General features: G+C 42.1%; 1 protein-coding gene across 3 annotated transcripts in view; it reads right to left on the bottom strand.

Moving 5' to 3' along the window:
- osbpl10a (oxysterol binding protein-like 10a) overlaps positions 1-17597 on the bottom strand; it is a 91657-nt gene that overhangs the window by 57796 nt on the left and 16264 nt on the right. For all 3 annotated transcript variants that reach the window (XM_080786758.1, XM_080786759.1, XM_080786760.1), the window contains exons 2-3: positions 11892-12067; positions 3030-3109 (exon numbers count right to left, since the gene is read on the bottom strand). In XM_080786758.1, the coding sequence (XP_080642884.1) occupies positions 3030-3109; positions 11892-12067 (256 nt within the window). The remainder of the gene's footprint in view (positions 1-3029; positions 3110-11891; positions 12068-17597) is intronic.

Raw genomic sequence — 17597 nt, 5'->3', positions numbered from 1 at the left:
GAACTATTAACACTTCAAATTACCATAACTCTTTGACCATTGCTCTGATCGACAACATGCAGTAGGACTAGATTTGAAGGCTGTGTAGCGACCTGAAAATTGAGTTTTAATAAACTATGGTTTCATGTTTGTTTTTTTATTGAGTCGCAGGGTTGGAAATTGAGAACCACTGCTCTAGTCAACACACATACAACATCATAGTGTTCACTTGGCTATTAGCACTGGGATAAAGCAGTCAAATGGCTTGTATCCACGTATCCATGGTTACAGCCAAAGAAGGCATTCTCCAAAATGAGCTGATATACCAATGGAGAATGTACAGTCGTGCTGTCTCCTCATAGAAGGAAGCAGCCTATTAGTGTCTAACTCTAATGTGGGTGAGGTGCTGAAGCATTCATATGACATATTGCACATTTCTAAACCCAGTATTTCTGGGAGTTACAGTGCAGTTGGTAGCGTAGCACACATGGGCCCTCATTTCTCAATGGAATTAATTCTGCCTTAAAGTCGAGCGTGGGTTTTGCCAATACGTTCACATCGGCACGGCATTTATGAAGTGATCGTAAACAGCTGATCCTTGCAAAATGTCGGTCTTAGCGTTGATAAATGTGACGGATTAAATCAATCTGGCTCGTTTTTGCGACATGAATAACTGGAATACGACCAAACAACATAGGGAAAGAAGATAGAAAGCCAATAAGAATTAAGAAAAGTGTTTCCAAGTCAAACACCTCTCGCCTCGCTGACTGTCATGTCCCACACACAGACGACGTATGCACGCACACACGCAACTGGCAAGGCTGCAAGCCTAACTATTAAATACATAAAGATATATTAGTGAACGAACACCTGAACCATGAATTAAATAATAAATAGCTGCAGGACTACGCATTGCCTATTCCCATCGTTGTTGAACACCATCACATCCCATCGCCATGAAAAGATGTGGAAGTTTGGACGCGCACAGCCGCAAGCATGCTGCTGTTTTGCAAAAAATAAAATAAAGGAGTGAATCACGAGTCATGACAGATAGATAGCCAGTGGTGGCTGTCAATTTATATGAACGTTTATGGAGTGACTGATTAATATATGAATAAACTGGTGTGTGGTCGTGGGTTAACTTATATCTCACGGCGGTAACGCCATCCGCCATCCGCCACTCGTTTGCGAGTGACGGAAGGCGTTAACGCCGATCGATCGCCCGATTGGCACAGTTGACATGCGAGCGTCGCCTCGGGTTTATCCTTAAACGAGGACGAGACGAGGAGATTGCACCTAACTCCAGAAAGACATGGGCCTACTGTAGATTACAGTAGGCTACCCACGTTGGGAGACACCTGCAGCATTCTCTCAAATGCGTCTCCAAACTCTCCATGTCATGAAAATAGACAGCACAGGCTGAGCAAGGGTCTTCCAAAATCCTTGCATGTATGCGCTCATCCAAAACACTGTTTAAATGGCATAAGCATCTAACTTGCAACATTGTTTTTAATTGCGCGATTTTAATTGCTTGTACACTTGGAAATATCCTACCAATTTCATATGACATGCCTTTACAATTATTTATTTTTTCACATGTATAATATTTATTAGTTTTATATACATTTTAGGAGTGAATACATTATGTTTAGATGCCTGTACAGCCTGTCAGCTGGTCAGTCAATGCTGCTCCGCTTGTCTACGACAGAAAAACAGGTCCAGCCTACGACAGGTCGGGAGCTGTTGTAGGCCATAACATGATATTTGGTATGGCGTATGCCCAAGTTCAAAGTCACACTGGAATCATAAATGCTGGAAGTTGCGGTGATTACGGCGTACGCCCATTTTTGGACGTACGCCGCATTGATAAATGAGGGCCATGAAGTCTGAATAGACAGACTACATTAATTAGGTATCTGTCCAGCATCTGTCAATATACATGAGTAGGATACTAGCTTCAATAATCTAATTTGACACCATTTAGTGAATATTTTTATACTGTGTGAAACCTGTTGATATAGCTGTTTTTTTAAGGGAAACATTTATTATTATGGATATAATGTAAATGTAAACACATGCAGTGATTCTCTGGCTGGACATTATATTTGAACACATATGGACAAACCCTTGACATAAACACATACAGAGAACACACACAAATATCGATAGACCAAGTGTAGCTATATGGAATGGAAAAGTAATTAAAATTGCTAAATACAATTGATTATTTGCATTGCAAAATGATTTGATACTGATTATTTGCATTTCAAAACGATACGATACAAAGTCAAATTATATGATATGTTGAATTTCCATTTCGATATACCGGTAGATTCTTGAAATTAAAATGATTTTCGATGCATGTTACTATATCGTTACACCCCTAGTACTTACTAGTACTTAAAATAATTGAGATTAAATTGAGGTCAGAACAGTGAGAACACTTAATTATTGTAGGCTATGCTATAGGATAGGATTATGCTAAATGACCCACTTGTCATTTCAGTATTACCATTACATTTCTAGGAACAAACTTTGAATTAATATGGGGCTTCGGGCTGCCACCAATCTGTGGTTTGGTTTGCAAATTGAAACCGCCACTGAAACGGATTCAGTTGCAATTCGGTTGCACCGATCACAGCTGAGTGGAAGAGGTTACTTAGCGTGACCGTGTCTTCAAAATATTAGCATGACAAAGAACAACAAGCTTGAGTTGAGTGTATGAAACGTTGCAAATATGGTTTAAACATCTGAGCTGAAAGCCTGGAAACTTTAAGATGGCTAGAGTGAAGAAGACAGTGTCTCTACAGCAGAACTTAAAACGAAAACAAAATGAGATCCGGTTAGGTCAAGTATGCAACTCACTGAACCTCACTTGGGTTTACACAAGCGTCACAATGGCATCTATAAACAGACAGAGAAACATGTATCTTCAGTGAAATGTCAAACACCTTCCTTCCTGAGTGAACCATTCCTGGCTGTGGCCAGTGTTTTGAACTGTCAACTCTGTGCGTGTGTGCGTGCGTGCGTGCGTGCGTGCGTGCACACACCTTGGCACTGCAGTCAGAGTGGCGTCTGGCGCAGGCTTGGAGTTGATTGATCCAAAACTGTTGTTCCTTGGCATCAGAGGCTGCAGGGACACACAATGCAACACAACACAATATAAGGAACCTTACATGATACAAACAATGAGAAATACCACTACGGTATAGAACACTATATCACTCGAGTACAACACTATTATTACATCACATATTGTCTGCGCGTGCGTGTGTTCTTAATGTGAAGCACATTGAGTCTACCACCTACTAAATGTGCCAAACAAATAAACTGACTTGACAACCTGACAGACATGCCTGTGGCATGTCTGATTTGAGATCCACGTGCATGAGCGCACGCATACACACACACACACACACACACACACACACACACACACACACACACACACACACACACAAATTAGTCTGTGAATAAACTTTGTGACCAAATTGTTTTGTGAAAATACTGTTTGGTTCTCTAATCCACATACAGCAGGCCAAGCAAGAGGACTGACAGAGAACTGTACTTTAACCAGACATAGACCAGGGCTGCTTGCTCCAGGCAACACTATCCATTCCATCCATTTCTCTGATTGATGATGAGTTCAGATAGGTTTTCGCCAACAGCTCTGATATCACCGAAGGTCAAGTCAGTCCGAGAGACGTCAGCCGACATAAATATGTACGGTTAAGTCAAGGGCTGCCGGAGGCAATGAAATGCCCTGATCTATAAAGCTGCTTTACGGCATCCTAAATCACTGTTTTAGTTGGCCTTTAACGTTTCAGTCAATGGCACGAGCCTGCGTTAGATCTCCGTCCATTATGAAACCGATTATACCAGACAGCATTGTGGTACATCTTCTAAACTTATTTTCAAGATTGGACACTTAAGGACTGCCTGAGGACTCAGCCGCCTCGTAGAGTTACACAGATCCAGCAACACAAGAGACCCCGTCTCCATGGAAACTCATAAGAGAGAAGTGAAGTGACATAATCCTTATTAATTAGGAACTGAATATAACGTTGTCCTCAAGTGCCTGAAGGCAATATTGCTACAAGAAAAACTACACATGGATTGAACGCTTAATCATTTCCGGGAGGAGGTACATTTGTATCTATTCCATCATGACATTATTTAGACTAGAGATAGGACTTACGTCACCATAGGTGAAAATATTCATACTTGCCACGTTGCCCACATCTACAGTGCAGCACCAGTGTGAACTTATATATAAAAGCTTATATAAAAATCTTAAGAGATAAGGAAATTCACAGAAAATGAGACATTCAGTGAAAGGTCTTTGATGAGTGCGGTGCACACGCTGTGCTCAACCACCGAGGTCGGCTGCTTTTGTCTCTGAGGGGAGCAGGTGTCGGGGAGGTATTCATACAGGAACACCTGTACCCAGCTGTCATTTGCAAAGACCCCCTGCCTGGATTCACACTCCTTCAACATCCCTATTATACGTTTTGTATAGTATCTCTGTGGTACTCAATGGTAAGCAGTTTACGAGAGGGGATTGACTAGAAGTGTCCATGCAAGAGACAAGCATACGTATTGTCATGTTCCAGAATGAAGAAGCCTACTTGTATAAAGGAAACCAAAGGGGCTGCAAAATTGATGGACATAATTAAAGTGGTTAACCAATTAAAATTGACACGGATCCACCCCAACTGAAATTATCTGACAATACCCGAGGGTTCACATCCATGATTTATTATGGTCGATTGCAGACCAAGGACCAGAAGGATATTATATCTCCACACTGGCCTGGGAACGCCTTGGGATCCCCCACGAGGAAGTTGCTAATGTTGCTCTGGATAGGGAATCTCTATTGGAACCGTTGCCCCCTGCGACCCGATTCTGGATAAGCGGTTGAAGATGGATGGGTCCAGGTCGGTTCAGATTATATTACCTTGTTCCCCAGGTCTGTTGATCATTATGCATAACGTGAATGGATCCACAAAGACTGATGATCAGGAGAGAACAGCATGTAGTGCTGTTTAACTTGTATGTGATGAATATGCTGATATATATAGGGTCAGATTACTGCAGTGCAAAAGGGTAAAGGCTACAAGCTGAGTGGAGAGAGCAGATGCTACCTGGCACACTTCATTAGCATATCACTTCATTAGCATATCACGACTATCTACCACAGAACAGAATTTTGAATAGCAATTGTAATTAGAACTAGAAAAGTCGCAATTTAGAAAAATTGCCGCAGTCACTTACATAGGCCACTCCCACTAATATTGTCAGCCAATTAAAATGTCACGTGAATCCTTGACTCTTGAAAAGTAATTTGAAATTTTCTATAACGCTTGAATAGTTTGGTCTTCTGCCCCTGCAAGGGAATTTATGTCTTTATAAACGATTGTAAAACAGATTGGTTACGTAACCAAAAACAGGCAATTAGCTAATACAAAAGTTATGCAAAGCTCGTCCAATCACAGCGGAAGTTAGGTAGGTTACTCCAGAAGAATAATAAATTGTGACAATAACTATAGTCTGGTCCACACTAATAATCACACTTGTGTGAAGTGAGGGGCGCTCTCATCATCATACATCATCATACAGCACATTCTGTGCTCAGCCAATCAAATCATTTCCGTGGTACACACTCACACAGACACACAAGGCTGGGCAACAAACTTTGTGTGTCTGGCAAAAATCGCAAATCTGGGAAATTGCAAGTGTAATTGCTAAGTGATGATGATGTATTGACCCACATGACATCACAAGGGGCAGAATAATAAAACTAAAACTTTTTGGGATTGCTTTATAATCCAACAGTAAAGGTGGTTGAACACTGGCCGCGTTCAGGGACCTTAAGGGTTGGTTCTGTATAATATCTCTCAACAAATCTCTGAACGAATGCAACGGGTTCATTAGGGTTTAGGTCAGCCATGTTGGTCCTGTTCTCTAATGCAGGGAGAGAATCTTCATGAAAAAACACATCATAATATTTATGAACATGGGGAGCATGCCAATAAGCTGTGCCATCAAGTAACACAGTGGGCAGGTTTTATCTCCGCAATAAAAGATGGGGGGAAGGTAGTGTAATATTGTTATGGACAAAGGGGCCATTAAAATTACATTTTGGACAGGTGTATTTAATACCTTTTCATACAAGGTTATCTATCCTAAGCCACTGATTGCATTGTATGGTGTAGTCCAACAGGAGTCAGTGAGTCACCAATAACAACGCATTTACTACGTAATGTAGACCTTTATTAATCCCACAGGCTAAATTCGGTACCATTCACGAGATATCTCGAGCTTTACCACAGTGTGCCAAACACAAGAAACACGAGATTATTATTATTTATTATTTTTTTAATCTGACGTGCATGTGATGTACATGCTGACGCGGGTACACTTAACACCCTGAGCGGCATAAACGACGAAAATGTATTGATATCATCAGAGCGCATCGCTCTACAGGCTGGGAGTGCCTGTTGGGCAACATTCGATGTCATTTCCGGTTGGGACATCATCCAAAATGTTCAGCCCCCATTTTAGTGGATGAGACCGAAAATCTTAAAACGTGAATAACTCTTGATCTAAATCAATCCGTCAAATTCTAATCAAAGATTATGTTTTTGACGGCTCATCGCGGTCCCATCGCTAGTCGCGTTAGAATTAATCATACCTCCCTTCGATCGCCTCGCGGGTGTTTTGGCTACATCTAGCTACTTCAGCTACATCCGAGATGGTGCCTGGTGCATCGCTAAATGTGCTCCGTTGCTGCAAATCACTGGGCGCTCTGATTTAATGGTCATAAATACCCCCGGGCGTTCGTGGTGTTCATTATTATTTTAACTTTCAAACACCACTGGGTAGGTAAACAATAGAAATAAAGACATATCTTGGGTGAACTATTCCTTAAAGGTTCCATGACATCAAATTCCTTTCATCTTTTTTTTGTTTGTTTTAAGCTCAATTAACAAATGTCTTCTAAATCATGACATTTTCTGAAAAAAGCCTGTTTTTCTATGTCAGTGGTTCTCAAACTATTTCATGTCAAGGACCCCAACAAATCCTGCCACACTAATAGCCAGCGCAACACCCCATCCTTTGTCCGCCTTCTCCTACCAAACCACACCGTTTGCACACATCTCACCATGCACAACACCAACAGCATGCCTGTCCAGACATCACGCACTATGTACTTTGCATTCATGCAACTGTCATATTTACAGTACAATACCCATTTCTATGAAAGAACACATTCTTGCGCAAGACCACCAGCCTACGTCATAATCATCACCACTTTGCCGAGTTACGCCAACTCCGTTCACTTCATGGGGCCAGTCCAATGGCGCATTGTAGTCTACGGCCTTCACAGTGACACACGCGTTACATAAACCACGCGACCGGGATGATTTCCAACCCGATCAATGTCCAAAAACACCACGTCGTGTTGACTAGACTACACTAATAAGGACCCATGACGGCCAGCAACAACACGCCGGCAACAACTCGAAAAAGACATCTCTCGCCTATCGCCGTACAACATGGACCTCGTATCAGTGCCACGGGTTCACAACTTCACAGTAGACTGTGGAGGCCGGGGGGACTTCAATTGAGAAGTGCGCAAGTGAGTGAGTGAAATTCTAGTATATGTAATTGGCCGCCGACACCCATCTAAAAATATTTTGTACCAGTGACCTCCTAGAGGTATTCAAAGATTTTCGCCTCATTTCCCCGATAGCAGAGCTACAAGCTCGTAGATCTGCTATTTTTCAACAGGTAAAGTTTAAAATAATGGTTAAAGTGGTTAAAAGCGATAAGGTGTCACAGACACGTCGTCAGGTCTAATACTACTATACATACAGTACAGTACACGTACCTCATATACAGTAATAATTATCCCTATTCTAGGTCATAGGCGAACAGTTAGCGGAAATAGGTAAACATTCAGCATATTTTCTATTTGGTGTCGAGAAAAAGAACTATCACAAGACGACACAGACTCGGAAGTGAGCTTCAATTCCATTTGATGAATGCCTCTGTCGCAATTAAAAGGTATAAATGAGAAAGTACAAACGAGGGCCTGTTCTGCATCTGTCCATTCACCAGTAGATAGACTCCCTTTCCTGGTCGATGATTTGCATTTAAATGCCAAAAACTAATTCTAGTAGGAGGTTCTTGGATGGTGGCTGAATGCTATACAAAGGGAGATAAAGAGAATGGGACAGAGAGAGAGAGACATAACTACTACCACTTAATTACTAGTTAATTGTAGTACCACCATCATCAGCACATAATCACACTGCTGTTGATTACAGTGATGAGAACATCTACAATTTACAGTTTAGGCATTTAGAAGACGATCTTGTCCAGAACGACTCACAAGATCACAAAAAAACACACCTGTGTGAAGTGAGGGGCGCTCTTATCATACAGCATCATAGATGATCCCATTCTGGCCAATCACAATTTGCATCCTCACTTTTCCGTCTTCCCTTTCCTACCCTCACTTTTATCTTCAATATGTACTTTGCTCAGCCAATCACATCATCGCTATGGGGTGAACAGCCAATCACAAGCCAATGTTTGTGTTCACACAAACCCGGAAAGCTGGGCATAGCTAGGAGGCCCTCAAAAATGGCACGGTAACAACAAACAACTGAGTAAATGGTCACATAATTATAGTGCAAAAAGAACACGGTAGTGCAAAGAGAACAAGGTAGTGTTTTAAGGAAACAAATAGCAGGTAAACATCAAATCTACAGTAGCATCTGTCTACATAACATGCTACGGTATATAACTAACATTCTTAGCATTTCTGGAAAAGAAAAATTCTATAGCTGCAAGCAGCGATACAGGTGGTAAGGAATGCACTAAGCAATAAGAGAAAACGATATGCAATAAGAGCACTGTGGAGCAGAAGACCTCCCTTCCTTCTTCACCGTCTTCATACTAAACATTTTCAGTTGAGGTTTCTCATTTCAGTACGGCTACTGATTTATTTTTTTAAAGGAAAGAAATGCCCAGCTAAATCCATTTGGTGTTGCTGGGGCTGAGTTGGCCCGTGGACACACTCTCGGACTTGGGATCTTATCTTGTCCAGCTTAGCACCAGCGAGGGACTGGATGTGCGCATTGCGCAACCCTCTTGTTTTTAAACTTGAATTAAGGCGACTTGATTGACATGAAACCCCCCCCCCCCCATACTGTAAAATGGCTTAAAAACAACATTACAAAATAGCAGCTTGAAAATGTTCATCAATCTTTGAAAATACTTGTATACTGACCCCAGATAGACTGGCACCATGATTTAAATCCTCTCGTCCCTCTCCCTGCTCTTCTCTTCTCTTGACCAACAGTAAATACAAGGCCAACCATTTTTACTGCACCAGGTAATAATACAATTCTGCAGTTGTATTTTTGAGGGGCGCTAGCCCCTCCTATATACAGCTTTTGACCCCACACGTCTCAATATTTGCCATTGACAATGAAAGGAGAAATTAGGTCAAATGTCCGCCAAATATGATGTAAATTTGTGGCAGCAGGCAACAGGCATTCTTTCTGATTGGCCATTATGGATGATGCATGATGATATAGCATAGACAGCTCAGTCAATGTTCAGCAGGCTCGATCCACCTCAGCTTCACAACTGTCCCCGGTCAAAACGGAGATGAATAGTGATTTTTAGATCCACAGTTTCACACAGAAACAAATAACTGAGTCACGATCACAGTCTACAAATCTAAAGGCTTCTTCTGAATCACAGAAATGTAACACAGTGAGTTACTAAGCTACTGGTGGTCTGAACTTTGAAGGGGTGAAAAAAAAAGTGGAAAGTACATTTAAGTACTGTACTTAAGTATGATTTCCAGGTACTTTTACTCTACTGGAGTATTTCAAAATTTCTGTACATTTACTTCTACTCCACTACATTTCAGAGGCAAATATTGTACATTTACGCTACCACAAGCATATTTAAACTTTGGCAATTTGCATACAGCACAAAATATATATTTTAAATATATTTTACACATAATATGATAACTTGTGAAACGGGACATTCTGCATAATGAGTACTTTTGGTATTTGATTTGGTACCTTATGAGCTTTTGCACTTTTGCTCAAGTTAATTTTGATTACGGGACTTTTACTTGTTTTAACAGTATTTCTTTCTACATTGCAGGATTGATACTTTTACCTAAGTAAAACATGTGAGTCAGTTACTTTTTCCACCACTGCTAGGAAGACTGAAGTAAATTGATTCTTGAGTTTTGTTTGGTGTCCAAAACCATTGTCAAAGTTGGTGAGTGCAACCAGACCATACTTTTTCCACAACTGAAAAAGCTGGTTTTCAGACAGTATCAACACTGAGAGGTAAACTGGATACCGACCGCCACTTGAACATTGAACTTTTATCTTTCCCCACGAGGAAGGCCTTTCTAGGGGTCACCATGGTAACCAAATAACCAATGTTAAATCTGAGCCTAGGTACTAATCTAAATAACCGACCCCGTGAAGGGGCTTTGTTCCACCCCTGTGCTGTTTGAGAAATACTCCACTTCCAGAATCTCCACAAGTGAGAAAGGTTCCTAACAAACAAGGTTTGGAAAGAGCTGTGTTTTTGCATGCACCATACCTCAATGGGACTCCAGGACACTTAGAAGTTCTTTGACTTGCTCCCGTCAGTAACAACAAGTCATACCTCTCCAGTGAACTGTGCAAATCCTCCCCTGTGCCTAGAGGCTATGCCTCCCACCTCCATCTCTGTGCGATTATTTTCTTTCCTCTTAGCTCATACACGGATGGCTGAGTTATTCATGGAATATAGGCCACGTTATTCTGATATCCCGCTTTGGGAGTGTAAGTGTAAGGGACATTCCAGAGACTCAAGCAGGTTCAAGGAACCTTTCTTGCCTCAGTGAATACAGGTCAGTGCCAAGGTGCAGTAGGCCTGTAGCACAGTGACCAGCTCCAGTCTGACGGCCTGGGACCAGCTCTTACAAATTACTTCCCATTTTAGTAACCCTGTAATAGCCTTGTACAATTTTGGACACAAAATAGGTCATCTGTAATCATGAGGCCTACTGTACATTCTATTTCTAAACCACTCGCAAACCACTCCACCCGACCGATCGACTGACCGTGCACATTTCTTGCTGCCAGGAGGCCATGGAAGTATCTCCTGATTTTTTTTATTCCACGCTTATAAAAAAATAAAACAAAGGTTTTAAAACATCTATTCTATTATGGAAGTCAACGGCGGCAAAAACAACTGACCTACTGTAGGTCATAGTACTGTAATAGACTGTCCACATGAAGTCTGAGATCCATGGAAGCTACACCAATATAATTGGACCCCCATCTTGTGAATCAAGAGTCATCGTGGCCGTGGGCTGGAACCAGTAAATTCACACATTTCAGCGGTTCATTCAGACCCGGCAGTGTTTGTATCCGCACGAATAGATTCACAGCACGGGGAAAACATTAATCTACAGTTGTAATGAAAGCAAGAATCTGACTCAACTGTGACTCACATAATCTTCCACAATGCTCCAAGAATCAATGACACAATCCCAGAGTGTTAATGTACCTTTGAAAGGGTATATTTTTAGACTTTCAGTAACACTGGCTTTTCCACACACACACATGCACGCACGTGATTCGTTCTAGTAATCCATTTTCCATAAAGAGGTGAGAGTGCTGTTTAAGCTGCTTTTGGGATTACTGTGCTACTGCAACCAAAACAGCCAATAATCAGCAGCAGTGCGTAATAATAACTGCAGTGTTTACAGTACACACATGGTTATCTTTGTATTTGGTCCATCTGTGACGCGTTATGTTCAGCATGTGTTGCTCGGTTGCCAAATAAGGGCAGTCGAGGCCATCATGAGGTCATACCTCTGAGTTTGTACAGCTCTCCGTTGACAGAGTTTACGACAAACATGTGCGGAGCCTCGTCGCTCTGGGTTACTGAGGCACCAATCAGGGGCAGGGAACCGCGGGGCTTCTGGCTCTTTCCCTGCTCATTGACAAAATACTGCAACTGTCCCAGTTCTGGATCTAAAACAAAGTATCTGCAGAGAAGGGGGGAGGGGGACAAAGCAAGACATGGAGAGAGAGAGAGAGAGAGAGAGAGAGAGAGAGAGAGATGAGGGGAATAGAGGATATAGTATGATGAGATACATGTAGAGAGAATGAAGGGAAGAGAGTGAAAGGGAAACAGAAGAAGGTATGGCAGAAGAGAGGAAAAACAGCATTAATGTCATCATTTTGTGTTATGTTCTCATTATCATGTTCATTATCACTGATGAAACTTTCTTATAATGTTGCTGTAATTGCATAACCTTTCCAGACTGTGCATTTCTGTGTGAAAGAACATGAGAGAGGAAGGTGGGTGAATGAATAATTTGACTGAGAAAGGTAATGAGAGAGCTTCATCAGGAATATATGGCACACTTAAATGTCTTCCATCGCGTGCAAAGAGGCAATGTGTGGGATAACCTTCATTAACGCCGTCAACACGGAAAATCCCCCTCTAAACCACTCTCAGCTTGCACTTCATTTATATCACCCTCTCTGAGGCTCATTTCCTGATCAGTCAAGGTGGCGATCAGCGTGGCCATCTTGTGCAGAACACGCAGCGTGAAAATTAAACCCTGCTCTGTTGTGCTGTGTCATTATTGAAGCACATTCAATCACTGAACCCAATTGAATTCCTGCGCCTCTCACGTCCTGCTCTGCAATGCAAAGACACGTGCGTAAATATAACTGCATGCATTGCACCCATGCAAGCACGTTCACATATTGGCTCTCTAAACTTTACAGTGTTAATGTGCAATGATTCTAAACTGAAGCATACTGTAGGTAGGGCCTATTCAATAGGCAGTCCAAGTATATGCAACACAATGTTATACTGTAGGCTACAATATATTTTATGAAGTGGTGTTAGGCCTTAATTGGGCTTGGCCGTATCCTATATGGTTCAGTTAGTTTTGTTGTGGATGGTATCATTTACCTACACAGACATCATAGGATTATGGACGTGCCTATGTTTTATTCTGTTTTTCTCTCCTCCTGAAGCACCATTCTAGGGATTTCGACATGTGAAAGATCAATGCCCTTTTCCATGTGTGATGAGAGAGGCTTCAGTATTGACCCAGTCAGTGGTTATACATGGCTGAATAATTACACCTCAGACACCAGAAAAAGTCCATCCGTACGCGTTTCACTGATTACAACCTCCTCAATTCTCCCTGTGTCTGATTCGAGAAGAACAATGCATATCAGGGACGTCGCTGACCATTTGGTTGCCATACACAATACGCATGTTTGTGCTGTCACCTCCCCCCCGGGCGAGAGCGCCACATTTCCTCACACAGATCGGCTACTTTCGCCGCCTGCGAGGACGCACTGTACATTGGAAAATGAGGTTGTGCTTCAATTATTATTACTCTTAAGTTTAGTTAAGTTTAGTATCTGTTTAATCTGTTTGTTTGTTTGTCTGTCTGTGAACAGCTAATCTCCAGCGACGCTGGACCGCTCAGCGTACAAATTTTGTACCCACACTGACAAAGGCCAAGGAAGAACCTCCCCACCCCACACACAATTTACACAATATCTGCAGCAATCATGTGGTCAGATTTTTCAGATTTCATTCCGATTAGCTATACTATTTTGTTTGTGACGCAAGCTTTGCATGCACACTCCTAGGTAGGTCACGGTAGAACCGACACCCCCGATTTTTCCAAATCGGCCTCATGATGGTGCTATAACAGGTCACGTCGAACCACACAATCCCATTTTATAACATTTGAGGGCAGGGTCCGTTTAGCAACTACAGCCACAAATCATGAACTGATGTAATCTGCCCCAGATGTGTATCACACATTGAGGGGCCTCTAGGTTTATAGGTTCAGTATTTATACTTATAGTGCACCCCCCCATCGAGTAATTACACTGGCCCACGGTGAAGCATGAGGAAAGAGTAAGACAAAACAAGAAGACTAAACTAGGACAACAAGAACACTGTCAGCCAGTCACATTAGGGAGTACTAGAATATATAACCAAACACACACAAACCACATAAAGAACACAAGACAACAAGTGAACCTAGCAGTCCTCTACATTACAGTGAAGAGCAGGGATGCACTAAATATTCGGTCACGGAAACTATTCGGCCGGATAGTGGCAAAAAATGCATATTCGGTATTCGGTTCGGTTGATTTTAGAGCCGAAACCGAATAGTCAAAGAACCAGGGTTACCTTTTGTAACCTACCCATTTGCTGTGATGACGTGATCAAAATGTAATCATGTCTTTTGTCATTATCATGTAGCTCTACAAAACATTTTCTCCTGTTTCCTGAATCCTATATTCAGTATTCAGTTTCGGCGCATCAATAGTGAAAAGGTTGGGGCAGATTTAATACTCAAGGGGAGTTTGTTCCACAACTTCGGTGCCTTGTGTTAGACCGGCGTGGACTGGTGACCTCAAATACAACAGACTGTCAGATCTGAGTGACCAGGAGCTGGAAGATTGGTCCTAACGTTTCACAACATGAGGTGCAGGTGCAAGACCGTTAAGGGCTTTGAACACAAACAGAAGAATCTTAAATGTCACTCTATGCTTCACTGGGAGCCAATGGAGAGAGGCGAGGACAGGTGAGATGTGCTCTCTTAACTTCGTGCCTGTCACAAGCCTGGCAGCAGTGTTTTGGATTAGCAGACGCTTGAGAGTCCCACCAGCGAGTCCAGCAGCATAGTGGACGTTGCAGGAGTAGTCCATTCAAAACAACGCAGAGCCAAAAGGGATTTTACTTCCACCCATAGGGGGCACCACAAATGTCACTGTTGCCAAAACGTGATTCTTACCAACCAAATTAGGCAAAAACGGTCTCTGTGTGTCTGTACGCCTGTATGTCTGTAATCCACGTAACTCAAGAACCGTTCGCCCCACCGACTTCAAATTCGACACATGCCGCACCCCACAGGGAGTGCAGTACGTGGTGTACAGTCTGTCGGATAGCCGGTTGTCCAGAACCAGCACAAAAGCCTCTGCCAGGGCTCCTGACCAAATAAACCCTATGTCGCCATCACACTGATATATGGGCATAAAAGGGAACATCATAACTGGGTGGGGCATGAATTTCCAACCTGCATCGTTCCAAGTAGGCCAGTGCACCGCTCTAGTATCTTTAATGCAACATCACACCTCCAAAACTGCTTTCAATTTTCCTTGTGTACTAGCGGCTGCATCCAACGACTTACAGAGGGTAAGCCTGGGTTGGCAAACCAACCTGGCTGAGACCTGTGTTCAGAGGAGCGTGCTTTTCTAAACCCCAAATCAAAAACCAATGAATAAAATATGAAAAAGGAGGCTCACATCTCAAATATCAGGTCAAGGAGGACTAATTCTCACATTTACGGCTCTCTGCGAAACTGTGATTATTTTGTCCTCCTTAACCTGAACTATATTTTTGTAAATCCCATCACATTTTGTAGTAGTCCAGAATCAGAATACATTTTATTGTCAGTCACATCACACAATTACAGGGGTGGGTTTTATTTCTCAATTTATGTGTGCAAGCTCACAGCATTAGAGTTATGGAAATAGACAAATGGGGAAAGAGAGAAGAAAGGAACACGGAACAAAAATAATAGGAACGAAGAGTCAAATCAAATATACAAAGTGCAGGATAAAGACGGTGTATCATGCATGATTAAAAATGTTTAAATGTGATGGATGGATGGCACTACTGAAGGCAGAAAGAACTGGTTCTTGTGAAGGTGGAAAACATATCCAACATATAAAACAACATAAAACATTCCAATGTCCATAGACTGATATGTACAGTAGATCTATGTAGGTTGAACAGAGGAAACACAGACACTAGGGTGACCACAGTCCCCAACTATGCAGTGTGTGTGTGTGTGTGTGTGTGTGTGTGTGTGTGTGTGTGTGTGTGTGTGTGTGTGTCAGGGGGGAGAGGGGGGAAAGAGTTATTGTAGTGTGTGTGAGAGAGAGAGAGAGAGAGAGAGAGAGAGAGAGAGAGAGAGAGAGAGGCGATAAGGACTGACTCAGGCACAAAGTTCCCTGACACTGGCCAACATGAATCACCCACCGTTGTTGTAATGTAGGAGAAGATCAATTACTCTCTCTCTCTACCCCCCCTCTCTCTTTCTCTATCTCTCTCTCTCTCTCAACCCCCCTCTCTCAAGGGAGATCCTGAGGGTTCATGGGAAAATGTCAGATGTGAACGACTGACTTCCTTGTTTGTCCTCTCACCTCTTACTTGGAGTGTAGTGGAATCCTAGTACTACATTGCACAGATGGACACCACACACACACACACACACACACACACACACACACACACACACACACACACACACACACACACACACACACACACACACACACACACACACACACACACACACACACACACACACACACACACACACACACACACACACACACACACACACACACAGTTATTGTTTCCCTAGAGGTGTGTTTCAGTAGAAATTAAAATTAAATTAAGATAGATTAACCTTAACATTAAAAAAAAATCTCTGGTATAATTTACCACTGTGACGTAAATAAATAGTGGTATATAAATTTGTCCGAATATTTTGTGGTGTAATGTTTGTGTTCTGAGCAGCAGACTATTCTTTTCTGTGTGGTGCTAAGAAATGGGGATATTGCTCTGTCATGATGAAAAGTACTAGAGATAAGGTCAGGCTTGGCAGTCAGAGGTCGACTACCAGGTCAGCCGACAATGGCACATCGCGTGTCCCATGTGTTCCAATAAAGATACTGTAAGGTTATTAATGCCCACCAACTAAATATAAAAAGACAGTGAACTGTGTTTTGGTAGATCTCAGCTGATGTTCTGTTTGTCTGAGTTCTCTGGAAACTTTCAATAAACCAACAGTTTCATTCACCACATTCTGATTCAATCTTATGGGAATGAGCTAACAAGTTCACATCAGTTATCCACTGTCTTACAGTAAGCCAAACACTTAAGATGAATAGTCAAAATATGTTGTAGATCGGCTATTGTCGATATTGTTTCTAAAATGTGGAATTTTTTTAAAAGAAATTTGACATTTCTGTGTAAATCTATGCCTAGGCAGATTACGTACCCTAAATAGGGACGCCAAGTTGAAAGTGCTTAATACATTAGTTAGAATTTCCATGACACCACAAAGTTTCCAGGCATGGAAAGCACAATCCTTCACAGTCACAGGTTCTGACAGCCCAACACCTCCCTCATTCATCCAACTCCGGTATGATCCACTTTGACAAACACCATTTGGCCATGAAGACACATTTCTTTCTATAATCTACTATCAATAACATCACCTCTGTAATAAAGCTCTGTTAAATGTGCATGGCGCAGTGTTATTGTCCACAGCAACAGATGTTGCCATTTCCTAATGGTTTTAACATTGACTGCTGCATGAAAACATTTGTCAGCACAATTCAAGTCAACTCTCCCTGGGATGTTGCCATGTGACGCTGATCTGCCAGGAGCAACATAAAAGGCAATAAGACAACCTAACTGAATCACAACAGTGACTGGCAGGTAATATGGATTAG

Source organism: Protomyctophum bolini (assembly GCF_963924005.1).
Source record: "Protomyctophum bolini genome assembly, chromosome: 17".
In the NCBI taxonomy this organism is placed as follows: domain Eukaryota; kingdom Metazoa; phylum Chordata; class Actinopteri; order Myctophiformes; family Myctophidae; genus Protomyctophum; species Protomyctophum bolini.
Note: the sequence above shows the minus strand (reverse complement) of the source record. Positions and strands in the feature narration are given on the sequence as shown.